Genomic DNA, 27631 nt, shown 5'->3' with positions numbered 1-27631 from the left:
TGATCTTGATCATTACAAATAGTGCATCCATATGAACTTTAACATCTACAATAAAATAAGAATATTCTTGTCATAAATGGTAAACTTATCATACATTTCCAAAATATAGTTGTTTCTTCTTTTTAATAAAACAAAATTGGTCTTTTCCGGTTCAGCAATACATCATAAGTACAGTATTTTCCAAGCAGTGAGTAGGAAATAGATTGCCAATGAATTTTCTCTAGATTTAGATTAAACATCCTCAAATATTCTGCTTCGAGACATAGACAGATATCTTCCACCAGGCTGGTACCTGCAGAATGAATTTTAAATATGAAAACATTTCACGGCAAAAAAGAAGAAGACATACAAATATATATAATGCTCACTGCACTCCTTACTCCTTAAGTCTCAATAATTATTACAGGAGCTGAAGTTCTACTGGATTACTGTTTCCATAAGAACTTTTAGGCAGTCATTACATTAAATCTCATGCGACCAAGAAAAACAGTGATACGAATATAGGGAATATTAAAGAACTTTGTTTTATGCTACAATCAAAAGAAACTGAATACTTTTCAACCAGCATTCTTGCTTGGGTGATTAACAGAATATCTCATATTCCTAGGAGAAATACAACATGAGAGATGATTCAAGCAAATGACTGCATAATGTATAGGGAAAACTAAAAAAGAAAAAAAAAGGAAGAAAAAAAAAAGCAGCTTTACAAATGACTGGTCAAGCCTATTTTAAAAAGATTTAAAAAGAACAAGTAAAATCTGATAATAGCACAGTGTACTTCCCCCTCTCCTGTACTTAGCAAACTCCAAACAGACAAAATCAGAACTTATCTTCTAAGTGCTATTATATCATCTTAGGACACTCATAACTACTCTAAGAGTTATCATTAAAAAGCAAACAAAGAATAAGAAACATGCAATCTTATACAAGGTATTTTTAAGTGAAATGAAATTTTAAATGGAATTACTCTTGATTTATAACCACTGCGAGATGAAACTGAAGTTACTAAAAGAAGGCTCAATTAAGTTTTCTGGCTACCTACTTTCTTATTGAAATAAAGGATCAGCATGTTCTCCCCTGCAAATACTGCATAGGTGCCAGAAGACTTCAGACACCACATCTGTCCCAATACAATTATACATGCCTATTTCTATTTTTGTAGACAGTTACCTATTTCAAACACAGTACAGAAGTAGAAAACAGAACTACACTAGTCTGGTTCTTCTTTAAACTTTCGTGCTAAAAAGAAACCCAAAAACCAAAAAGCTCCAAAATGTTCAAAGAACTCCAAAAATCCAAAAATTTTGAAATGTGGTGACATTCAATTAGACAATTTAGATGTCAGTATTTACAAGTATTACTGAATTAACCTGTAGAATCTGCCAGTGTCATTTAAGAGCACTCTTCACATTTATGAACTGCCATCAATTTGTTGAAGTTACAGACAAAAGTCAACAGAAAATTTCTGATTTTTTCCCAGATTTGATATACTAATTTGAACTGAAAAAACAACATACAAATTAGAACTTTTTGTAGGGAAATTTTAAATGATTTATCATAACAAGGATCTAGAACACAGCTGTCTAGATTAAAAAAGCACTATTAAAAGTATCACTTCTTTCCTGAATGTAAGAACTTAGCAGTTAATAATACATCCTACTTCATGACTGGAATTGCAAACACACTCAAAGAATTCTCTATTATTCACATAGCTACACTGCCCAGTCTAAGACTCTGTTCAATGGGTTCAGATTTTCATTTATTTTTCTAGTCTCAAGATCTGATGTTCAGATGCACTCCTGCAACTATTGGTCCCAACATACTCAGTTTCACTTCTTACAATCCTTAAAGACTGTCAATATACAGGGAAACCAAATAAGCTCTCTAAAATTTTGTAAATTGAATAAATATAATGCTTTTACTGAACTTTGTATAATGAATAAGTCATTATTCTGTTCTTTCACTTCTGTATTTACATGCAATAGTTTCCAGATTATGCCAACGTACAAATTTACATTCATCTCAAACCTCACTCAGACATTTCTAAAAAAAACTGACAAAGCCTGAAGGTTTCAATTGCATCGAAAACAGATTTGATATCATCTGAAAGAAGGAAGGAAGAAAAATAGCTTTGCGAGAAGCAAATACTGTTTATAAAGCTATTATCACAAAATCATCTGACAAAGCTGATACAGGTCAGGAGATAGAAGCTATTAATTTTTTTTATTGTAAATACAACAGAAGATTCCTCACCTTCCAGAGTCTGATTCAAGAGGGTCATCATTAATAGAGTCTGCATTAAAATCCAAAGGTTCTGCATCCTGAAGAAGTTCTATTCTGTCTCTTTCAGTCCTACCATTTGTTCGAGTGTACTTCGATAGTGCTGAATAGGTGAAAGGAAAGAAAGACAGCCATTTACTCTATAAACACCTTAGATCATATGAAAACATCAAACTTAAAAGACCGGCATAATAATTTGCTAGTAACTCATCTAAAGCATAATCATGAATATTTTGAGTAAATTCAATATTAAATCAAATCTGGCTATATGCTCAAAGTTTTGGTCTTTTTAGATTTTTATTGTTGTTTACTTCCAGAAAAATATAACTGCAACAAGTAGGATGAGATTCATTTTACAAAAAATCAAAGAAAATCAAAACAACTGTATAGAAACATTATTTACAAATAAATAAACGAAGTGTCAATTCTTCCCAACCCTACATTTTTAACCAAGACAGCCAAGAAGGCTAAGTGCAAAATATAGTTGGATATTTTTTGGTTCTTCTTATGTTTGTTTTGAAATGAAAAGACGAATGAATGAAGTACAGTTGTTTGGCAATTCACTGCTAGCTTCAGTAGGCCAGTGCCTACAGCTTGTTTTGGGACTGAATTGCTACACATTCATAAGGTTAACAGCAGAATATAACCAAACACAATTTCAGTTAGCCTATATCTGAGGACTTTGGTTTCCATCTGCTACAAAGAGTGGAAGGAAGATCTACCTGAATTGGCTCTAAAGTATGCTCAGAGCTCCCCCTACTTTCACTTTTTATTTTTTATTGAAAGCACCTGCCTTGAATCTTCTCCCTTTTATTTTCTAACCTTTATTCAGTTTTCCAGCGCTTCATTCAACCTGTCACATTTAGCTTTTTAGTTTCATTTCTCACCTGTTATTAGTTTAAAGAATACATTAAATATACATTAAAAAATATCCACACTCAAAACAATAAAAAAAAACCAACACAAAACTTACGTCTATTGGTATTGGTCTCTGAGAAGCTGGATTCTTTTTGCTCTGTGTGGACAACCCTGTTTCTAGTGGAATCCTCTCTATTTCCATACCGCTCTTTCCATTCCTAGAAAAAGACAAAAAAAGAGTAACGTGAGCTGTGTGGAGAGTAACACAAATAAAGTATATACTGGATCAGGAGATACTGCAGTCTATATCTAACTGATCAACCTCACCATATAATGAAAGTAATACTTTGAAAATGTTACTGCTTGATACCTTGATACAAGAAAAAAATGTTGTTTTGTTTTAAACTCAGTGTTTATGTACCTTCACAAAATCAATTTAAGTAACTGTACTTTAGAAGAAAAAAATACTCAAAGAAAACAAACTACATATTAAATATACACAGTTCTTCAACTGCTCCAATTATGGTATAAAGACAGACGTTCATTGTTTGGTTTCTATTTCCACCTAGTGGTAGAATAGCAAAATACCCAGACAAAAAAGAAAAACATACTGTTATTGTTATAATTCTAACATATAACCTTTTAGCATTTAATAACTTGAAAACGAAGAATTATAAAGTACTGAAGAAGAAACCATGCTCTTTTTAGAAGACAAGTTAATGGCACAGTAGAAACTTCTCCAATTGTTTCAGTAACTACCGTACTGATCAGATTCATGTATGGATCCTTGGTAAACTCAAAAGTTACTGTGCTGATTTATGCCCTCAAATCTCACAGTTCAAATCTGTAGAGGAAGTATTTAATCATGATCTAACAAAAGAATACTCTCATAGCTCCAAAAGTTTCAAGAACAGATGTGCTACAGTGTAAAATGCAAACTCAAAAAACAGGTAACAGCTGAAACTAAGCTTTCTGTTGAAACTGATTTATGTCAGTTCATTTCAGCATGTACCAAAGATATGATACACTATTACTTGGTTTTGTATTAAGGGCAAGCTTTAAAACTATGGGATGGAGGGTGCAGAGCAGAGCATCAGAAGAAAGGTATGTGCACTACTGGGCAATTGAAGGCAAGCACCCGTGAGCTTGAAGAATCCAGAAGTTTTAGTCCCAGTTTTACCTGGCCTTTCTGCAAACAGTATCTATGAAAAATAAATTGACTAAAGGGAAAAGTATTCTTTAGATATCTTAGCTTCTTTCTATACTGAATTGTGTTATTATTCAGTACCAAAAGCTACAATTAATGTAAGCTGCTTAAGGAAAGCTCTCTGAAATTGTTTCAATTCAGTAAGCATGCAAAACTGATTTGAAAGGAAGGCAACAATATTTATTCCTTCCTTCCCAATTTCCGTCAGAGAAAGGAACTATGTTAAATATTTTCCCTTCTCTGAAGGAAAAAAAATCAATCTGTGCCAATTAATAGCCAATGAACACACAAAGCAAAGGTAAACCTGGGAAGAGCACAGTCCCCATTCCAAGAGAACATGCCAACACTGCAACTCTGTAGTTATTTCAAGCAAATCAGCATTGACAGAAGGAACTGAGAACAAACTATTCCAGATTATTTTGAGTCCTACAAGTCAGGACTCTGCTTATCATGACCTACGTTTGTAGCCATAGGTCATTCTAAGAATAGAGTGAGTAACAAAAGAGTACTAGTATGGCCACAATTACTTTCTTATCTTTCAAAATGAAAATGTAAATGATCTTTTTCCCCCAGCTAGGACTATTCTTCAAGATAAAACTGTTTCCATCAGTGATTGGGGGACTTTTTCTTGTCAAATATTTAATTCAGGCTGAATTAAATAGCAATGGCCATCCCTAGCAGACACTTTACTATATTAACATTCTGATTACATAAAATAAATCTCTTACCCTTCTTCTGTTTTCACCTTCTTCCTGCCTTTGCCGTTTTCTTTTCTCTAGAAATAATAAAAAAAAAAAATTATGTATCTAAATATGAGAACAACCACTACTAACACGTTTTTCTTAAACAACAAAAAATCCCATTAACTACTGAGATCTCTACTGAAATAGGTGCTTCACACAACTAATACAAAGGACAAGTTGACTGTAATGGAATTTCTCATTAAAATCAATTTATCATATTGACAGTGGCTGTCATCACTGCTGAAATGCACCACACTCGTGCTCACAATCCACTGCTCGCTTTCCATAAGCATTCAGCAAGCATCAATGAATGCCAATGGGTGCCATTTTTTCACACGGAAGAATTCAGTGATATCCCTTTTGCTTCATTTGCACTTCCATATCAGATGATATTTTGTCAGACTGCCCCTCTGCTGCCATCTGTTACATGGCAATAACGTTTAACAGAAATACTGTCAGGAATGATCAACCTCTACTGCTATACCACCAACATCTGTCTCTGACATCAGTCAATAAAATAAAATAGGAGACATTACTTTTAGAGCAGCCCCTGTACAAAATCACAGTACCAAAGAAAGACTAATGTGTTGTTTAAGGGAATGTGTGACACCCCTCCTGCTCCAGAAACTAATACCACTCTAAGCTAATACAACTATAAATATAATAAACTACACAAAAATACAAATAAACTATGAAAGGAGAATACATGTATTATATAATATAACTTCTCCACAAAATTTTGTTTCTGCACCTTTACTCAAGAACTATTATCAAGCTGTTAGCTTGAAAATAGTACTCTTTTTTCAGTAAAAAATTAACAAAACAAAAAACAAACAAAACAAAACAAACAAAACAAAACAAAAAACCCAGAAATTCTCCTAAATAGCTGATAATTAAAACTCTATAAAATAAATGCCTCGCTTAATAATGCACAGTAGTTACTTGACTGTCCACAAAATCCTAAGGAAATGATGGAATTCGGACAGCTTAGCATACATAACAAAAAAGACTAAAAGAAGACTGTTGATAATGAAGACTTAAGCAGTAACTTCCCTTTATAACATATTAAACAGGATCTCAGTACCTTCTAAGGTATTATTAGTTAATAATGACTTCAGAGTACCTCCACTTAACTGAACCGTAAAACCGTAATACACACTGGATGAGAAAAGCTGGCAATTTACTGTAGATGTCAAAAAAGTCCAACAGTGCTTACATGGCAACCTGTATTGTTAATCTGTTGTGTTCTCTGCAGTAGACTGCTGCTGTACAGTTCAAAAATTGAAAAGCTACACATACATATATGTATATGTTAGTTTTTTTTCCAGACATGGAAGAATTATTATATTTTGTAGAAAGATTAGGATGTAGAATCTAAATTACCTCTTCGGATTAACTCTTTTCCTTCATCAATCAAATCAGAAGTCATTTCACTGTCCCCCATGAACTGCTGGAAACCCAGAAGATTCAAACAACGAGTTCCTAAACTAGTAAAAGCAGAAGGATAATGAATTTCCTATGTTAATTTACAGTGAGTAAGTGGATGCATTATACTGCAAGATGTAAAACAGTAATTTCAGAAATACAGAACTTCAGGGACAATTCAAACGAACAGCAACAGAAGACATGAAAAGAACAAATTACACCTCCTGAGAGATCTGAATTCAAAACAGTGACAAGGTTCCTGACTGTAATTTAATCAAAAGTGTTGGAATATCTCTATTCAAGTACTAAGATGAAAACGCTTATAGTCTGTGAGTAGAACAAATGGTTTAAGATAAGGCAATTACTCGCTATCTTCTCAGATATAATACAAATCACACATATGACATCCTCTTGACTTTGCTCTGCCAGAAGAAAACTACTGTGAAGATTGCATGCAATAGGATTTCTGATTTTGAAGCAACAATAACAGGAAAGCTACTTTCATCTCAGTTATTACTCAGAAGAAACACCTGGCTTTTTTTTTTTTCTTCAGTTGTAGGAATACTCATAATTTTGGATACCCAGCAGACTTGCTCCACCTTTTACACAGGATTAAGCTAACTCCGGAATTGTATCCAGAAACTTCTTCAACTTCATACCAGAGCCTGCAACTGCTGTTTTTGTTGCTTTGTATCTAATCTAGAACATGAATATTATGTCCAATCACTGCTTCACTTAGGGCAGGAAAAATCTTCTGCTCATCTCAGCATTAAGACTGTTGGATTAAATAGCTTTATTTGAAAAATTTCAACAAACATTCAGTCCCACAAGTACTTGAATTTTTAGAAAGTATTAGTTCATACAAATTAGCTTCTTCTTTTTCTCCCCCGTTCCTTGCCCTTCCATTACACTGTAACAGCAAATCAGACAGAGATCATCACACACAAGTCATTTTTGTCATTGGTTTTCTTGTTTGTTTAGTGGTCTTTTCCCTCCATTTAACCTGAAGACAGGCAGGGATAAAGTAGGACTGGATTCTTGCTATCTGTGATGCTCAAAGGGTATTAAACAACACTCAAGCATCGAACTACTTTCTCTATGACTCTGAACCATCACACTGCTTCTAACTGAATACCAGTGCAAGACTGAAGAAGTAACCATAAATATAAAACAGATCCCTGAGAGTGGTCAGAAGCAGATGTTTTGAAATAAAACAAAGAAAAGCAAGCATACAACAGTGTTTACTGTAATTATCCTTCGAAATTCCAGCAATCCGTGTTTAAGGAAGAAAGATCCCATGGTTTAAAAGACCATGTTTTCTACCTAGTCTGGATTAACTAATGGAAACAGCTTTCTTTTATAGATTTTAATTTAACATTCAGTTCCACATACTTTTATTACATGTCTGTTAGAATGTTTATTACCTACAGTTTCTGCAAATGCCTCCGTGTATCAATAAAGTGTTGAAAATATAGATTCCTCACAGTAATTTTAATTTCAAATTACACAAAAATTTGTTATGCTTTCAAAGTTTGAACAGTAAAGAATTTCAAAACATGATTAATGAACGTTTAGTGGAAAATAGAATTAGGTTTGATAAAATAGTTAGGAGTCCATACAAAGGATATTCTTAAGGTATAAATTTAACGTAAATAAATATGAAATTACTGCTTTATTTTTTGCATTTTTGTTAATATGTCACATCTCACCACCTGGAAGTAAGTCTCTTCCTAATTGATGAATTTGAAGTTGTAAAGAAATGAGTCTTGTACATTACTTACCTGAAGTATGTGGCAATACAGAGAATGACAACAAGCATTGGGTAATATATATAGAATCCATCTGCAATGAAGGACAGCACTTTCATTGATCCCATTATCTGGAAAACAAATCCAGAAGAAGCTCTGACGATACCCAAGGAAGATTTTGCTATCTCAACTCTTTTCAAGAAGGTAATATAACATAAATATAAAATAACATAAATACATAATCCTTCGATTACGGAAACATAAGTACTGTCATCACAGACCTAATTCTTGTCATCTCACCTAATCAGTACAAATTTAGCGTGTTTCATATGGTGTGGAAGGACACTGGGAGACTATTAGCTAAGAACAAAGGTAAATACAACTTCCTGTCAGAAACTGATCAGTAAAACCAAACTTAGTAATCTTCAGTGGCCAGTTAGATTGGCTCCTAAACCATTAATATATCCCATATGTTGAAGCTAGTAGAAACTAAAGCTGTTAGGAAGAGAAGCCTGCACTGTTCAACATGCTACCCTTTTCCAAGACAAAGAGGACAAAACACATGGTTAACAACTCCACTGTAGCAGCAAACATTTCTAAACTCCTGCTCTATAACTACTTCTACCCTATTTAATATAACTGCAAGAACTTGAATATCTGAATCTTACTTCAAGAAGCATCACAAAGTAGTTTTCCTATTCTCCAAACCATGTCAAAGCCTCCATGGCATATTTTCTATACTTACTGATGTGTAAGCAGTTGGTTGAGCATCTCTGTGAGAGATTGTTGCATCCATATGGGTCAAGCCCAAAAAGTTCAAACACAATGGTGGAGTAAGACGGCAAAACAACCTGAACAAATACAAGAAATAATAAACAGCATTTAAAACAATTTCTTGAATCACAAATATTAAAAAATCACAACAAAGTGTATGGCTTTTAAGGCCAGGCTAGATGGGGCTTTAGGCAACCTGACCTAAATGAAGGCAATTCCACCCAAGGCAGCAGTCTTGTACTAAGTGATCTTGGAGGGCCCCTCCCAACCCAAACCTTTCTATGCTTCAATTGAGACCTATATGAATATAAATGAAATAACGTAAGTAAAAGCTTAATGGACATTTTCTATAGATTATTTGACATAAAATTTGCAAAATATGTGCAACATACTCACATGCCACTGAAAAGAAGACTGTATGCATCTGTTTGATGATGTGAAGCTAAGTAGTAATAGTTAAATACACGGATTCTGAAGACTGTGGAGTAAACACAGATACTGAGGAAGAAGATGGTAAGAAAACAGGCCATCTGGAAAAGAGGAAAAAACAATTTATGTGACTACAGAACTGTTGTGGGTTTGCCTGGGATAGAATTAATTTTTTTCCTAGTAGATGTTATGGTGCAGTGTTTTGGATTTATAATAACACTTGATAACACACCCATGCTTTTAGCTGTTGGTGAACAACCCTTTACCCTAAGTCAACAATCTTATATTACTCTATGAGCAAGGAGTAGGGGGTGCACAAGGTGCTAGAAGGGGACAGAACCAGGACAGCTGATCCTAACTAGATAAAGAGACAACTCATACTCTACAGTACCAGGCTGAACAGTAGGACAGAGCTACAGTTTGGCCAGGGTGGCTGCCGCTGCTTGGGGATTGGCTGGGCACTGGTCAGCAGATGCAGCACTTGTTTTGTTTATTTTTGTTACTATGATTTTAGTCTTGTTTACTTTTATTACACTGTGCTTATCTCAAGCCACAGTTTTCTCCCCTAGTCTGCTGCATGGAAGCAGCAAATGAAAAGTTATGTGATGTTAAACCACAAGAACTCTACTAAAAGTATTAATCTGTTAACACAGTCTATATATGCAACAGATTGAATGCAGTGTGATTTTTCATTTTGAGATACGACAATAACACCAGTACCAATACAAGTTTAAGGAGGTTATTTTCCTAGTTTTGAATTACACTTGCAACATTATGGACTTCATGCAATGACAGCATTACTGACATCAGGAACATTGATTCTAAATTTTTTGCTAAATAAATGGCATTAAATGCCTTGATAATTGCTATGAATTATTTTTTTCCCTTAAAAAGCATTAAAAACAGGTGTTCTAAATTTAACCTATTTTATTAGTATACTGAAGTTTCTTTCACTCTTTGACTTCACTGATACCCTTCTGCACTCATATTCCAGCCACATTTCTGGCCACCAGTAGATTCCTACTTTGGAGAAAGAGGTCACAAAAATGGTCAATTAGATGCTAATTCTAAATATCTAGGCTCCAAGCTAATGTTTCACAAATTATTCGATACGTGGTACTCAGGTCAACTGGGTTTCTTGCTGCAACAGAAAGGCAAAAGGCAGACCTCCCTCACAAAACCAAAATCTGGTACTACGTATCTTACAGAGCTTCTGAAAGCTTATTATAGATTATTTACAGAAACTTAAAGTCGGTTCCATGTAATATTATTGTAAAAACAATCCAGTTGTAAAGATGTTTGTTGAGTGATTACCTCAAACTTACCTCTATGTATATATAATTGTATGTCTTCTCTGCTAGCTGTATGAAAACTGCAAATAGTGACAAAACTGGCTTTGTGCTGAAGAATGTGCACTCTGACCACACCACAATTACAGAGAATGTGGCCAAAACAACCGCAAGAACCCTGTAAAACCATGGTCGTAGAAGACATTCCCAGTACCACTCTGAAAAACAAATACACACACATCCCTACTGAGTTAATGAAAATTAGACAACCAGAAATGGAACAACTGCAGAAAAACAAGAATTACAAAAAAAACCTTTTAATAACTTACTGCATGCACACCCTTGAAATCAAGGCTAAATCTTTGGAGTTGCACATTCTGAGCTTTACTGATGCCTAGAGATCTGTCTCAGCCTTAAAGAAACATATGCACAACTGTGGAAGACAGAATGGATTTGGGTAGCAAATTTTGCAAAATTATCAGGGTGAAGTATTAGAGTGAGCAGAACAGGATTCTCCACTTCCAGCCTGAATACTATGACCCACTTTTTATTTGCTTGTTCATATATTACTCTACTACAAACAAAGCTTAGACTGTAAAATTGTACTAAGAAATAACTCGCTGATAGTATATACCAAATTAGAAGATAATATGAGACAAGAAAAAAGCTGAGTAAGCAACAACATTCCTAATGACCAGTATAGGACAGACAAAGGGCTCTTTCCCCTGTGCTTTACTAGAAGAGCTGCAACATCCCAACAATATTCTAAAAATGTAGAAGATAGCTAAAATTCCATAATTTGAATTTTCCATTGTTTTTTCTTCGTTTAAAGCTTCAAAATATTTCAGTTACTATTAGAACCTGCTGCTGCTATTAAATTTGTAAAAAGTTGAAGCCTGGAGCCAAGTGCATGAATCAACACCAGATGTCTCTTTCATTAAATGAGCGTAACACCTGCACATTTGTTTCCTTCTATTCTAACTGAACATCTTCACACAAAACAATCTGTTCTTAGAGAATATTATCAGCTACTCATTTATATGTTCAAAATCTGGATAACAGCACTTACCAATAGTTGGTGTGTAGAAATACTGAATAATTTTATTCTCTGGTTCCTGGGACTGAAAAGTATGAACAAACTGTCGAGTTGCACTAGTTTCATTTTTTGCCACATCTTCCAGGTAAAAGGCTTGTTCTAAAAGAATTTGCCACTGGACCTGTGTACGACGATGCCTTTGCACTGAATAAATCACCTACAATAAATTCCAAGAAATTATGGTTACAACACACTCATTCCAAGAAATGAGAGAAAAACTTCGCAGAAAGCTCTTAAAAATTTCCACATTACAAAACTGCTAAGATTAATTCCATGCACTCATAAAGGCAAGCAGTAAACTCTCTTAATAAGTTGTAAGGGAACCACACATTCCTGAGTATTGCTGTCCTTTTATCACAATCAGCCTCTATCATTAACAAGCCTACTTCTTCAACATAGCTTTTTATTTTTACAAGTCAGCAAATATCATGCATTTTTATAATGCAGTGCCAATAAATCATTGCAAGGCCCTGAAAATCATCATTCATCATAGCCAATTAAAATACTGTCAAGTTATCTTGCAAGAACAGCTTTAACGTATTCAGAAAATAGATCTGGATCATTTGAGATACTGAATTTCTATAGTTCCTTTCTCTATGTAAAGTCATTAAGTAGGATTGTGAAAATCACTACAGCAGCCATGTCCAACCTACAGCTCAGCACAGCTCACAATGCAGCCCATCCCCTTCCCACTGTAGGAACAGCAGCTCTTCCCCACAGAGCAGCCCTGAGCAGGCACCCATCGCTCAGCAACAGCCAAACAGTCAGTGAGCTGTTAACACTGTCAACTAAAAGCAGGGAAAAGGGAGGGCAGTGCTGAATCAGGTGATGGCAAATAATTGTAGGCATGCTGGTACATTAGCCCATAACATAAGGGGTTACAAAAGCAACAGAGGCTGAACCTTCTGACACATGGCAGCAGAGGGGCAGTCCCACAAAATGGAGTCTGACATGGAAGTGCAAATGAAGCAAAGATTTGTCACTGAATTCCTCCATGCAGAAAAAATTGCACCCACTGACATTCACTGACTCTTTCTTAATTGTTACTGAAACCAAACAGGAAATTTGAGCATGGTGAGGTGGTGGGTAGTGTGTTTCAGCAGTGGTGATAGTGGGTTGGATTGTTATGAGTATGGTATGCAGGCTCCTGTTCATTGCTGGCAAAAATATACAGCTAATGGTGGTGACAGTGTTGAAAAACAGCAATCTGTAGCTGAGAATTTGCTCTATCAAATGGCATTATTGTGCTCTTTGTATCTGTTCCCATTTCCACAGAAAGAAATAGGAAGCATTACATTTGGAGCAACCTATGTATATGCAGCCCAAGACAATTTCTATTCACTAAATGTGGACCAGGCAAGCCAAAAGGCTGCACAGTCATGCACTGCAGTGAGCAATTTGAGTAAAGCACTTCAAAAACAACCATTGCTTGATTAGTATTTATTCTCATTACATCAGAATAAATTGCATGTTCCCTCATTTATTAATATACCTGCTTGTGAAGTTTGACCAAACTTTTTTCACTTGGATAACTATTCTGTCTTTCATCAAAATCCTCATAATCATCCATGTTGCGACCCATTCTTTCCTGGTACTCAGTAGGACACTGTAAAGAAAAGAAAAATAATTATTTTTATATGATTTTATATGATTTGCAACTGAAAAGCTCACTCTAACTACAGAATTCTCCTTTTGATATAAACACTTCTTTTCGACTGTTAGAAGAAATATTTTTTCCCACACATAAAAGATCAGCTTGACGTTAATTAATAAGATATAGCACTTCAAATTATTTCTCAAAACATACCTCATTATACTTCAAAAAAAGTTATTATTGTAAATGATCAAATGTTACAACTTCTGTTCATAATATACTACACATCTAAAAACACATCAGATAATTATTCATCATAATAACACATCCCATACAGAATTTCAACTCCAAAGACAGTTTGAAAACCACAAGATGACAATTAAAAATCTCATGTTAAAGAGTAGGTACAAGCTTTCAGTAGGTGCTGGAAGTATTCCCTTCCCTGTGAGCCAGCTAAAGATAGCTAAGAAAGAGTAAATTTATTTATTTATTACCTTTTTCAGTATTGTATCAACACATTTTCTCAAAGGATGATTATACTTGATACTTTCACTTACTTTACGAACTTCCTGTTAAGAAAAACAAAACAGAGTTGTTTGGTCAACAGACAATATTTTACAGGAAAAGATGAGAATTCCTTCCCTACCAATGAAAACAATAACCATCAGAGCCTACAGCTGGCAAAACATACTGTTTTTCTCTCAACATCTAATGAAAAACAAATGAAGGATAATTTAAGAAGAAGTTTTGTATTTATAAAGCATGCAAAAATTATTCTGCTTTGTGGAGTACTGTTTTATATTCATGAATGCTGAAAGAGAACATATTTTCCTGTTTCAGTTGTAAATAATGGGAAGGATATTTTTCTTATATGTTGTAGTTCCACTTTTATAATGAGGTAGCTTGCTGAGTGTCCTCTGATACTACAATTTCTAGCATTTTAGTAGTTTCTCCGATAAAGGAGGAAAACAAATTAAACTAAAATAGATGGAAGTTAAAATTTCGTAATTATACATAAGTGTTCAGGAAATGTAATATTCACAATCAAGTTATAAGAACCAGAACTGGGATTCTTAGGAATTAAAAAAAAAAATTTCAAGTTTTCAAGAAGGCTGTCAAATAAAGAAAATCTACGTTGGACAAGATCTCTCACAGAAAAGTGCAGTGTCTGCAGATTAAAAGACAAAAAAGTGACTGCCAGCTCTAAATAACTGAAATAAATTTTTATACATGTTAACAACATAGTTTATTTTATGTTGCACAAGATATAGCCCCAGAATGTGTCAGTCACCTTATGGGAACTAAAGAACAGCCAAGTATAAAAAGCAAATGCCATCATGGTATATTAAGTTGCTCTTTCTCTACTAAATCACACAGTTATGCATCACTTTAATGTTTTTAGCATTTTTAGCATAAAGCTGTTTTTGAAGGAATTTAGATTTTACTGTTATGTTGAATCACCTCAGAAGTTACTATAACGTTTCTGAGTATCATTTTTAAGCCACAGTATTACAACAGTACAGCAGACAACAGCATTTCCATTCTGTTCCTACACTACATTAGGGACTACTGCTTACTCACATGAGCAACAATAATGTTTCTCTCAAGAGAAAATCTTGGAAAAAACAGTGATCTATCTATTATGTATTCAAAGAGCAGAGTGGTCCTGCAAATCCAACTTGGTAACTCCTAAGATTCTAAAGTAGCTTAAGATTTACTGGACCTGGTACTCACCAATACAGATGAGCTCATAAAGAAGACTAATATTGAGGCACTCTGGGCTGTAGCAACTGTGCCTTAGTTGAGCTCAAAGTCAGGACACTGAACTTCAGGAGAGCAAACTCCAGGCTGTTTAAGGAATTTTTGGATGAGCTCCCCTGCAAAACTGTCCACAGGTACATAGGAACAAAATTGAGCTGGCAGCTCTTCACGAACACCTTTCTGATAACACAAGAGCTTTCCATTTCCCACCTTAAGAAACCAAGAACAAGAGGCAGGAAACCAGCATGGCTATCAAGGACCTGCTGGTTAGACTGAGGGAAAAGAAGAAATGTACAGGCAGTGGAAGCAAGGACATGCGGGCTGGGAATAACACGTGGACGTCATCCATGGATGCAACAAGGAAAATGAAGGTGTAGATAAGACAGAATTTGATGAGGAATGTGAAAAATAACAGGAAGGAATTCTACAGGTACACTTATCAGAATAGAAAAGCAAAAGGAGAGTGTATCCCCCGTGATAAATCAAAAGAGAGAACCAGCAACAGCAGTTAAAGAGGCTGAGGTACCCCACAAGTTCTTTGCTTCAGCCTTCACTAGTAGTCAGGCTTCTCATGCCTCTCACATCCCTGAACTGAACATACATGGGGGCTGAAGGAGCAAAATCTGATGAATTGCCCTACTGAATGTGTCCAAGCCTTTGAGACCAATGATATGAATCCCAGGGCCTTTAAGGAACTGGCTGATGTGGTTACCAAGCCACTCTCCATCGTACTTAAAAAGTTCTGGCTGTCATGCAAAGTCTCCAGTAATTGGAGAAACAAACATTATGCCCATTTTTAAGGAAGTTAGAAATGAAGTCTGAAGGAACTACATGACTGCGATGCTAGCGCAGTACCTGGGAAGGTCATGGAGTAGATCCTGCTGAAAACTGTGTCAAAGCATCTGCTAGTAAAGGAGATGATCCAAGACCATCAGCATGGCCTCATCGATGGTAGTTCATGCCTGACAAATCCAGTGGCCCTCTATAATGGGGGACAGCATCAGCAGAGAAAAGGAAGGTTAAGTGACATCATCTGCCTGGATTTCTGCCAGACCTATGACATACTTCCACACCACAGAGAAGTGTGGGTTTGAATGGTGGACTATTCAGTAGATAAAGAATTGTTTGGATGGCTGCAGACAAAGGCATTATGTTCAGATGGAGGCCAGTGACAAGAGATGTCTGCCAGGGCTCTGTCTTGGGATTAATGCTATTTAGCATCTTTATCAACAACCTAGACAGTGGGTTCCAGTGCACCCTCAGCAAGCCTGCAGATGACACTAAGCTATGTGGAGCAGCAGACACGTTGGAAGGAAGGGCTGCCATCCAAAGGAACCTGAACAAGCTCAAGAAGTGGGCCCATATGAACATAATGAGGTTCAATAACGCCCAGTGCAAGGTACTGCACTTGGGTTGTGGCAATCCGAGACATCTACAACTTGGAGAAGTCACTGAGGGCAGACCTGCAGAAAAGAACTTGGGTTACGGTTGATGAAAGGCTTTATGCAGGCCAAGTGTATATGCTTGCTGCTCAGAAGGCCAACTGTAACCCAGGCTGCATCTAAAGAGGAGTGACCAGCAGGGTGAGGTGATCATCCCTCTCTGTTCATTCCTTGTGAGGACCCACCTGTAGTACCACATCCAGGTCTGCAGCCCCCAGCACAAGAAAAACGTGGAGCTGCTGAAGCAGGTACAGACGAGAAGATCAGAGGAATGGAGTACCTCTCTTATGAAGAAAGGCTGGACTTCCTCAGCCCAGAGAAGAAAAGGCTTAAGGATGACCACCCTATGGTCTTCCAATACCTAAAAGGAGCTTGCAGATAAAAGCGAGACCAACTTTTTGTCTGACAGTTACAAGTGGGAATGGTTTTAAATTTAGTTTAGATGTTAGGAAGGAATTTTTTACCCAGAGGCAGTGAGGCATAGGAAGAGGCTGCCCTTAAACACTGAATGCCCCATCCCTGGAGGCATTCAAGGTCAAAATGGATGGGGTTGTGGGAAGCCTGACCTAGTGAGTGACAACCAGAACCCAAGCCATTCTATGATTCCAAAACATATTGAAAAATGAGCACTATTTGCAAATTCACACAATTTGCAAAAACACTAGTAAAATATCTGTACACTAGATTTTCAAACATCATTCTGGATTGTTATACCTTAGTCCTAACAACTCCAGAAGAGTCAATAAAAGAAAAAGAAACCAATCCAACAAATAATGACTAGCAGGTTGCCATGAGATAAATATTCTCCTAGTTAGGAACTACTTCTATTCTGATATTTATATATAGGATCTAGTGTCATCAAATGGGACACTATGATGATCTTCTTAAATTACGGACACCTCTATAAGTACTTGCATTTTCTTGCCACAAGTGCTTAAAACCAGGAAATTCAGCAATGACATCCTGACAGTAACGTTCACCTACTTCATAGTATAAACTAGTTACTTACTTCCATAACATCCTCCAAATTCTCCTCTGCATCTGCCTTTTCAGTCATCAGTTTGGCAGCTTTGAAATAGGTCTTCATGAGAAGATAACCCCTCTTAGCCCCATTCCAGTGAGAACGGGGAATTTCCACCAGACCATAGCCCAAAAGCAGCACAAGAAGAAAGAGACCCCATGTGTTTGCCGCAGCTATCCCAATAGTCTGAAGTTGATTCCTAAGGAAAACAAAGAGCAAAAACAAAAAAAGGAAAGTCAGCAAGATAGAATCTCCCATCCCACCTGCAATAAAGTGATCTTGTAGTCTCTGTACACAAACAGGGCTTTCAAATTTACAGAAGCAAACTCTGTATCTCTTGCCCACGCCAAGCTACTACTTAGTTGTATTTAAACCTGAGATGATTTTCACATCTCTCACACTTCTGGAAGTGGCAAAAGGTTCTTCACGGTGTGCTCATTCTGGAAGGAAATAAAATATTCTTCCTCAAAGGAGTATGTTCCTTCAGGAAAGAATATAAAGTTAGCAGACATGATAAAAGTGAGGTCATGACACTACACTGGATGTCTCTGTAAGAAACAGTCTCAGAACTCAGGACTTCTATTCAGTCACATAAGCTGACAGCAACTAGGCAGTATACAACACTCCTTACTACTCTATCTATTAATTAAATTATGTCATGAGCTATAAATGCATCAAAAGGAGAAAGAAATGCTACACAGAAAGTACTGACAAAGATGTTTTGAAAGCAGTGAGAAAGTTTCAATGCTAGCATCATGTATGCATTTTCAGTAAGAAAAATAAAACCACTGCAGATATAAAACAATTCCCCACCTTACATAGCAACCCAAAACTGAACATAGCAAAAAAAAAAAAAAAAACCCTCCTTCCATAATAAAGAAGTTGAAATATGTCCAGCAAAAGTTGGATCAATTAAGATGATTTTTTATTTTAAAGAGACATTTTATCTACAGAAGACTTTTACACAGTATAATTATTTTATTATGCTTTGTTTTAAAAACTTGTGCTAGTACTTACAATATTATCCTTACCATTGTAAATTGAACTTTGGGTTTACAGCAACGTATATTAAAAATGCTCCAAATATCAGCAGGTAAGTGCCATAATAGATTGCATTCTCAATCAGTGCAGTTTTAATCTTTCCAGTAATAGAGAACCCTCCTGACCTAGCATATGACTGCATGAAAGGTAGCAGAATCCTATAAGGAAGAAAATAAAACCAAAACAGATCAGCCAAACAAACAAACAAAAAAAAACCCCAATAACCCTATATATATATATACACATACACATAATACTGTATCAGTAGCAAGATACTGAAACAGAAGTGTTTAAAGCTTCTATCAAGATGAGCTAATTAAGTTTTTATTCCAGATATGTTGGTCTGAGGGCAAATCTGTAAATAAAAAAAGCTGCAGGTAAAAGCAATAGCTCAGTTTACTATGATAAAACTCTCAAGAGCTCACTACCAACCTCCATTTTACTGTCTGAGTTAAAGAAGTAGCTATTTAAGAACGTGTTGGTCACTAGTCATATATAATCTAAAGCAAAGGCACAAACCATTTGATGTAGATATATCTATCATCTTTTACTGTATAATTCAATAAAATAAAATAATTTACAATATTACATTAAAAATACCCAACTTATTCACAGAACTATTTTGATGTTTAGTTGTCTGAAATGCAATCTTTTCAGATAATCTCCCTATAAGAATCTGTGTGTAACTTGGTCAGTTTCAAATACAAATGTGAAATATGGGTTAAGGCTGTCACCTGAAGAGAGGCAAAAAGGTAAGTACATTCTTAAAGAAATATCTCCTTTTCAGCTGAGACAGCTATTTTTCTTCATAGTGTCTGGTATGATGCTAAGTTTTGGTTTGGAGAAGAACAAGGAAATTTTGGTTTCGTAGCTTCTTGTTAGCAAAAGGGTTGGAGGCCATGATGAGCTGGGAGGGGACACAACCAGGACAACTGACCCAAACTGGCCAAAGTGACATCATGCAGAGGGAAAGTTTGAAAAAGGGTGGGGAGTTCACTGGGTAGCCTCTGCTGCTTGGGGACTGGCTGGGAATGATAGCAGGTGGTGAGCAATTGTGCATCACTACTTATACATGTACATATCCATCCATAAAATTGTCATAACTATTATTCTTTTCTGTTTACCTTTTCTCTACCTTAGTAAATTGTTCCTTTGTCAATCTACAAGTTCTACTTTTTTTCCATGATTCTCCCCCCATCCCACTAGGAAGGGAGGGCAGTGAGCAAACAACTACTTGGCCACCTGCCGGGTTAAGCCACAGCAAGAAATTTCACTGATGACAAACAATATATATGAGAGCTTTGTAGAATGATGACAGTGTGACTGCTACAATATTACACTTACAAATAAGATGTATATAACTGTCATATTATTTGGCTTAACTTACCATGTTAAAAACTGTGATGTCCAGTATACAACACGCCAGAAAATTGGCATAATTCCATTAGGGATATAACTCCATGGTTTGAAACATTTTTGCTTGCTGTAAAAACATAAATAAACTTATTAGCAGTTGTGAGGTCAATAGTGTTAGATTAATTCTTTTTTTCCCTTATTATAAATTCCACTGTCTAAAGAGGACTTTGAAAAGAGCAGAAGAAATAATACTGCATTTTAAGTAGTCAACCATTAACCACATCAGAAGACAATAAATCTGATTTGAAGTATATTTAGTATTTGACTCACCCAAATATGTTATTTTTAATAGGACAGCTTTTTAAAAAAAGAACCTGCTCAAAGAGACATTTCAATAATCAATTCAAGGCTTTAATTTTCCCTTTTGTGGAGCACTTCCTTCGTACAAAGAAAAATATTTCTCTAGACAGAAAAGCATTTAACTTTAGTTCACACAGTAGATTCATTTCAAAAGCTCCTAGAGAGCAGGCCGCCAAGATATACTAAGAAGACTATTTAACAGTAACAAAGTATATTAGTTGTTTCTCCTGTAACAGTTGAATTTGGTTGCACTGGCTTAAACTGATTCTCTTGTACCCTTGGACAGGTAGTGTTTGCTTAAGGAAACAAAAATCAATCAAACAAACAAAAAACCCACTGGAACCTTTCTGACACAGCAGAACAAATGACATGGTGTTCATCTACACTGAGATATTCGTGGTGTAATTTTCCACATTTGTCTGAGTAATGAAATAATGGTGAGTCAAGGGGCAACACCACCCATAATAAAATATCTGTTGAGAAATAACAGATGTTTTCCAGAATCAAACTAGTTAAACCTGTGTTGGGAGGTGTTGGGTTTTTTTTCCTTTATGTACACAGTATAAATATTTCCAGAACTATCAAATTAAGATAGTAAGACATACCGCGTGACTAGAGGTTTCAAACAAAATGTTAAGATCTGATTAATACTAACACTATCTAGCCAACAAAGTTGATATTTCTATTTTATAGACTCATGTCATATACTGTACAATAGCTGTCAGCATATTCTGTAATTACAGGCAAGTCACATGGCTTTCAAACTGCATATTTACCTAAATCTGTTTAACATACATTGAGGAGTCTTCAACAAAAGTTGTGTTCCTAAGTCTAGCATTTTACAGTGCTTTCCAGTTACAAAATAACAATATCCTGACAGTCTCTACTTTTGAGAACAAATCTGGCAATACATTGCAAACAACTGACAATTTAAATGCAACTATACTGCGCATATCTGCAAGATGTGGAACTAGCCAACTGAGGCAAAGGAGCCACAGAAAGAGCCAGTGTGTATCTATGCTTCCCATCTTATACTGATTATTTCCGTCCTACTAGAAGACAGCAAGTGGGCAGTTTTAGATTACTGGGTTTTGTTTGTTTGTTTGTTTGTTTTTTGTCAGGGAGGTTCAGACTGAACATTAGGAAAAACTTAATTACCACAGGGGTTGTCAAACACCGGAAAAGGTTTTCTAGCAAGGTGTTCAATGCCCCATGCCTGTCAGTGTTGAAGAGGCATTTGGATAGTACTCTTAGCAATATGCTTTAACTTCTGGTTAGCCCTGAAGTGGTCAGGCAGCTGTCCTCATCTTTGAAGATCACCTGAACTATTCCTATATCCAACTGAACTGCTCATCTAACTTCAGCTATTATATACGAACAATTATAATAACCCTTACATATGTTCCTTGATTATAAGATGAGTCAATTAATATCTATGTTCATAAATTACGGAATTAGATTTTCCCAAAGCCTTAAAATTATGAAGCATTCATGAAGGCATTTTCTGTCAGATAACCAAAGTTGCTACAAAAATTTACTTCTACCACTTTAACAACAGAACAGAAGAAGAAATCTACTGTGAAATTTAAAACATTAACAGGAATATTTAGGTAATCAGTTGGAATTCGTGTTATTACAAATAAATGCCTACCAGTAGATGCAGACACACTTTTCTTCACCTCTTCCCTCACCCTCCTGCACGCTTACAACCTTCAAATGTCGCATCACACAGGTGATACTTATTTATTAGTCATAAAAACACAGTATATCCCTACCATTTAAAAAGAACGCCGTGAAATATTTATTTAAGGAAAGCATATTCGAAGAAAACTTACCTTGGAGCAAGAGTAACAAAAGAGCCATTACTTTCTGCAGGGCTGGAGTTAACAGCGAGCTTGCATCGATTATAAATCGTCTAAAAGACAATTCATTTTTTATCACGGTCAGGAAAAAGTATGTGTATTTAAAAACAAGTCCCATTTTAAACGCATTTCCTTCCCTCTGAGTTTACATTTGAGAGCAATTAAAGTAATAAACACTCAACTATATATAATATATACTAAATTAGTAAATATAGTCAGTATAGTAAATTAGCTTTCCTTCTCAGATCATTGACGCTATTTTGTTCCTAGGCCCACCTCCCTTCTCCTTTTTTCCCTTCCTCTTCCCCGGGGTGTGGGGCCGTGTGTCCTCTGCCTCAATCGTCACGGTACCAGGTCAAACCGGCCCACAGACAGTTGACAATGAACAAAAAAAACCTCTAAAACATTTGAAAGATTTGCTGTCTTATGAGATCAACACAATTAATTGTAACAGAGAAGCTGTTATGCAAAAAAAGTGACATGCTAAATTAAAAAAGTTACTATTTGAGAACTTCATTTGCTGTTTAAGATATTGTCTTCTGCAATTACAGATTTAAATACAAACAAAACAGACACCTCATTTTACATAACAGAGTGGAAAATCTTACAAATTTCTTACCGTACTGACATCCAAAGGCAGTATAAATACAATCAGAAAGCAGAGATACCAAGCCAGTAATGTTGCAATGATCACCAGCCTATGCTGTTTCTTAAAGTCTCCATACCGATGAAGCAGGAATAAGGCCAGAAAAAAGACAAATACAATCTCAAGGCCCAAGGCTGCACCACTCATTATTGAAGGTTCGCTCTCGACGCACAGCACTGCTCACATAAGAACGCTGATCAGAACTGTAAAGCAAGACATAATTTCATTACATTAAAATCTCTCGAAGATATTTAGGCAGAAAAGATTTTTCAATATGCACTTTTAAACTTACTTACAGGCTTTTCTGATTTCATCTAAAAAGAATGAAGATTTTCAGCAAGATGCTTTCAACTCATCTGCGTCTTCATGGTCCAGAAGAACCTGAAATCATCTTTTTGTCCATAAATAAGTCCAAATTTGTCCAAACCTGACTTTCAAGATATCTATAAATTTAAAATGAAAGTCTCTCTTTTATTCTTCTTCTAGAAGAATTCGAGTAATTTATACAAAGGTAAGGTTTAAAGTTAAACGATTCCTAAAACCTACTGAGAAACTATTAGTAAACGGACTGTTCATCAACTTTATGTGACTGTGCATTTAAATTTTCTACTCAAGAGTTAATAGAGCATATAAAACACTGCACAGCTACTTGCAATGAAGCTTTTTTAAAGTTTTATATAGTAAGAAGCAATGTGTTAGCTAGCTGATCCACCTTCTTACTTTTCTTCCACTCTTCTTCAGAGGAACACAGGTCTCCATTCATTATAAGACTTACTATATTTTTCCTTCCTCTGGTATGACTTACTGTTACAATCAAGGCTGCTAAAAATTCTTAAAAAGTTCATCAGGCATGCTATTAAGCAAGAGACCACTGAGCTGCACAAATCTGTTAGAGAAAATGTCACCAGCTTGTTACAATGGATAGTAGAATAGTCCCTGATCTTTAACACCTCATACATTAAAAAAAGTTTAGTCTGCTCAGACTAACTTGCTTTTCCATCATGGTTACCATTTTATTTGTTTTGATTCAACTGAAAGACCTTTTGATATTGCTTCCTCACTGTTCTATTTTTAATTGTTTTCAATTGTCACTGAAATCCAGACATTTTAAAGAAATGCTACTTCTAATATTTCTCTCAATTTACTCAAATTATGTCAAAGTAAACCATTTATTTTACTAATCTCTCAGTACACAGCTGAAACAAGTCTGTCATGAGAGCACTACACACTTTTTTTGAAATAAAGAATTTCAACATTGGTGATGCCAGTACTTCCTTTAGAAAGTCCTTTAGGAAATATACAGTGTTTATTCTCTGAATTTTCCCTGAAGATTTGTTTATCCCATTTTGCTCCTTTTGTATTTAATTTCCAAATAGTGAAAGCAGTCTATTTACTTCATGTCAGCTGTTAGACACAGAGTATCCTATATTCTGAAAATAGGCTGGATTACCTTCTTGTATCTTATGAAAGATGTATATACTCTCCTTATGTATTCTGGCTGGTTTTTAATAGATTTATCCAATTACCAGTAATTTTATCAAATCAAAACATCCCCTACTATCTGCCTGTACTGCACTTTGGACAGCAAATTTATAATTCATGAATGCAAGATACCTAATCTACTTCTCAATAGCACGTTCTATGTATTGTATTATTCTCATTTCCCTTTGCATCTATAGTATTATAGCAAATTCCACCAAAAATACAGTGTTTTTTCTTCACTCAAAACCACCTTCACTGAGGCAGTGCTATTTGACATATGTAGTTAAAGACGCCCATCACAGCAACATCTTATGCTATGTAATTAAAATTACACATCATACCTTTCCATGAGTCATACCTACAGAAATTTTTACTACAGTCACACCGAAGGAGCTGTTATCAGTATAGAATATGAAAATGTTATGTGCAAGATGCTGGGCTCAGTTCTTACACAGAGATTTTAAAAAGATTACAAATGCGTATTGAGTACACTAAAATCAAGAGGGAATTGAACTTAGCACAGCTTCAACTCACCTTCAAAGATTTGGTTCAAAAATCTTAGACAGAACACACTAAAAAGTAGTTCTAGGGGAAAAAATAAAGAAAGAAAAAAAGTCTTGCAAAGCGAAAAATGCATTTCTTGAGAGGAGCTCTTATCGTGAAAAAAATCTCAGGAGGACAGCCATATCTAGGACTCTTGCTAATATAATCAGGACTTAGAATACATTACTGCAGGTGTTGCTTGCCTGTGGGAAATAACATTTTCCTCTGAAACACACTGGTAGTTCATAGAAAGATACTTGCCCACAGTCCTGTTTCTTAATGATTAGCACCCCCCAGAATCTGCTGGCACTGAAAACTCCTGAACCCTTAGGAGTTTTCTCCTGAGATTGCTGAACTACTTCAGAAGATTTCCCTCTGCTGGGATGCTTCTGTTAAGCAATTACAAGATGTAGCAAACTTATTCCCTGAAAGGCAGAGTACCTGATGATAAGCTCCATTGCTGGAGGAAAAGCACCTACACATAACATAATTTAGATTAAAAGCTGTAATACTGACAGGAGAAGAGGAACTTAACCAATAAAAAAAAAGGTTGTGCTCTTGTTTAGGCTTGGCATTCTCTTGTTTTACTTCAGACACAGACTTTAAAACTATATGTTTTGCATCTTATGAATGGAAGAATTTGGGTAGCCCCATATCAGACAAAATCCCTATAGGAAATCTTTGGAGGTCCAGAGGCAGCTAAGGACTTAGCAAGAATCATAAAAGGGTCAGTTCCCATTTTAATTACATCGGAGACTCCCTTCCACCAAGTCTTAAATTACCTTGCCAACCTTGAGACAGAACAAGCACAAGGGCACTTACATTACAAATGAATTAACTGCACACTCAGCCTGGCACAGAAATTATGTGTTATTAAATGAAGCAGCATAAAACAAACCCTACTGAGTTAAAAGATTTTAAATAATACTCAATTTTGTAACAGAGTTACTCCAAAGCAGGGGTAAAAATAGCCGTGCCTATCTGTGAAGAAAGGCCCAACAAGGAAGTTAATGAAGTGTGAAAGAGATAATGTTAATAGACAACATAGAAGACAGCTAAATGTATACTGAAAAAAAGAGTCTGTGCAGCAGCACCTCCCACCTCGAGCTGAATCCACAGCTCTGGAGTGCATGAAAGAAGAAAGCTGCCACTTCCAGCCACACTATCAATGGCAAGTTCTGCAGTGCGCTCCTGCCCTTCCAAAGGACAGCCACCTCCTGGCTCCCACTGAGTGTGCTCCAGCATATTTGGCAAAAGAAAAATAGTCCACAGTTAACTCCTGTGACAGGGCTCTGACACCTGTTCTACTCTGCAAAACTGTGCTGGTAAGAATCCCAAAGAAATGCTTAAATCTTCTGCACTGATAGAAGTGCTGCATGCTAGGATTTATTCTTTGAAGATGAAAGCATGTAAAGTGGGCTATCTCATGATTTAGAAATACTAAGAAGAAGAGGAGGTGACACCACGCTGAAGAACAACCCCTTCAGACACTCAGCTCTGCACAGTCTGTTGTTTTTCTTTATCTGTTTCCTCCCAACTTTTGTAGTACACATTGCACCTGCAGCACAGGGAACAGATAAGCATATGACAGATGAAGAGCTTCTTAATCTTAGCACAGACAAAACGGCCAACAGAAAGACTGGCCTTTGGCTGCCCCTGAGTGCCAATCAGTGTAGTTATCCTCCTTCACCATTTGGAAGAAATAACCTTTGAAATGAACCAACAAACACAACCTGCATAGCTTTGTTCTCCTAAGAAACAGCGATCAAACCATACAGTGACTAGTATTTCATTAGTACCTGCAAATTTCAACTATCTTGAAATGTACAGAACCTCAGAATATTCCAAGTGGGAGGGACCCATGAGGAACTTTGAGGCCAGCCCCTGGTGACAGAACCACCCAAAAAACAGATCATATGTCTGAGAGTGTTGTCCAAACGCTTCTTGAATTCTATCAAGCCTGGTGTCATCACCACGGCCCTGCAGAGCTCCTCTCCAGGAAGAGAGCTTACAAGCAAGAGTGGGACCAACTTTTTACACTGCCTGATAGTGAAAGGACAAAGGGGAATAGCTTCAAACTAAAATAAGGGAGATTTGGGTTAGATGTTAGGAGAAAATTCCTTGCACAGACGGCAGTGAGTCAGTGGCACACACAGCAGGTGTGCATCCTCCACCCCTGAAGGCACTCAAGGCCGGGGCAGCCTGAGCTGGTGGGGGACAATCAGCCCACGGCACAGGGGTTAGAACAGGAGGGGCTTTTTTTGACTTCCGTTCCAACCCCTGCCAATCCATGATTCTACGATAACGTATTTAAACGAGACATGTACGACACGAAAGCTGGGCGGCTGCGGGATGAACCCAGGAGATCGTGACGTGTGCTGCCTGGCGGATGCTCGCACAGAACAGGTAATCATAATTAAGCCTTGTTTATCCTTCTGGTCGCGGCACGGCTGCGCCCGGCCGGGCCCCATTCCCCCTCCCCCCCCCCCCCGGCCGTGACTCGGCGCTGCAGCCCCGGCCCGGCCCGGCCCGGCCCGCCCCGCCCCTCACCGCGTTCAGCAGACGCTCTCCCGCCGGGCACGGTCACCCTCCATGCTCGCTGCTGCCGCCGCCGCTCCCACGCGCGAGGCCTTAAATCGCCGCGCAGACTGCGCCGCGCGGTTCGTTCCGCGCC

The 27631-nt window shown here is 36.6% G+C and overlaps 1 protein-coding gene across 2 annotated transcripts; it reads right to left on the bottom strand.

The window, feature by feature from the left end:
* LMBRD2 (LMBR1 domain containing 2) lies at positions 1-27572 on the bottom strand. 2 transcript variants are annotated; one of them, XM_065739980.1, is made up of 18 exons: positions 27508-27572; positions 22906-23135; positions 22260-22339; positions 20096-20191; positions 18699-18866; positions 17656-17866; positions 13938-14012; positions 13342-13455; positions 11823-12006; positions 10790-10971; positions 9432-9565; positions 9007-9112; positions 8295-8392; positions 6472-6575; positions 5074-5120; positions 3254-3356; positions 2254-2383; positions 1-292 (listed from the first exon to the last, which is right to left on the bottom strand). In XM_065739980.1, exons 2-18 carry the CDS (start codon positions 23077-23079, stop codon positions 232-234), a joined length of 2067 nt encoding a protein of 688 aa, XP_065596052.1. In that variant the 5' UTR covers positions 23080-23135; positions 27508-27572; the 3' UTR covers positions 1-231. The 2 variants fall into 2 exon arrangements, with proteins under 2 accessions (XP_065596052.1, XP_065596053.1); XM_065739981.1 differs by lacking the exon at positions 27508-27572 and adding an exon at positions 26059-26130.
* Between the last annotated feature and the right edge of the window lie 59 nt (positions 27573-27631).

The sequence above is a fragment of the Cyrtonyx montezumae genome, unplaced genomic scaffold (assembly GCF_038088225.1).
Source record: "Cyrtonyx montezumae isolate F1298 unplaced genomic scaffold, pur_monq_1.0 scaffold_25, whole genome shotgun sequence".
Classification (NCBI taxonomy): Eukaryota; Metazoa; Chordata; class Aves; order Galliformes; family Odontophoridae; genus Cyrtonyx; species Cyrtonyx montezumae.
This window is presented reverse-complemented; position numbering and strand designations above follow the sequence as displayed.

What these genes read in the sequence shown, in the direction of transcription:
- LMBRD2 (XM_065739980.1), bottom strand. Translation starts at nt 23,079, where the DNA reads ATGAGTGGTGCAGCCTTGGGCCTTGAGATTGTATTTGTCTTTTTTCTG. An exon ending in TTGATACAATACTGAAAAAG is followed by an intron (nt 13,456 to 13,937) that starts GTAATAAATAAA and finishes TTTTCTTTACAG; the next exon opens with TGTCCTACTGAGTACCAGGA. An exon ending in CTTGAATCAGACTCTGGAAG is followed by an intron (nt 293 to 2,253) that starts GTGAGGAATCTT and finishes TTCATTCTGCAG; the next exon opens with GTACCAGCCTGGTGGAAGAT.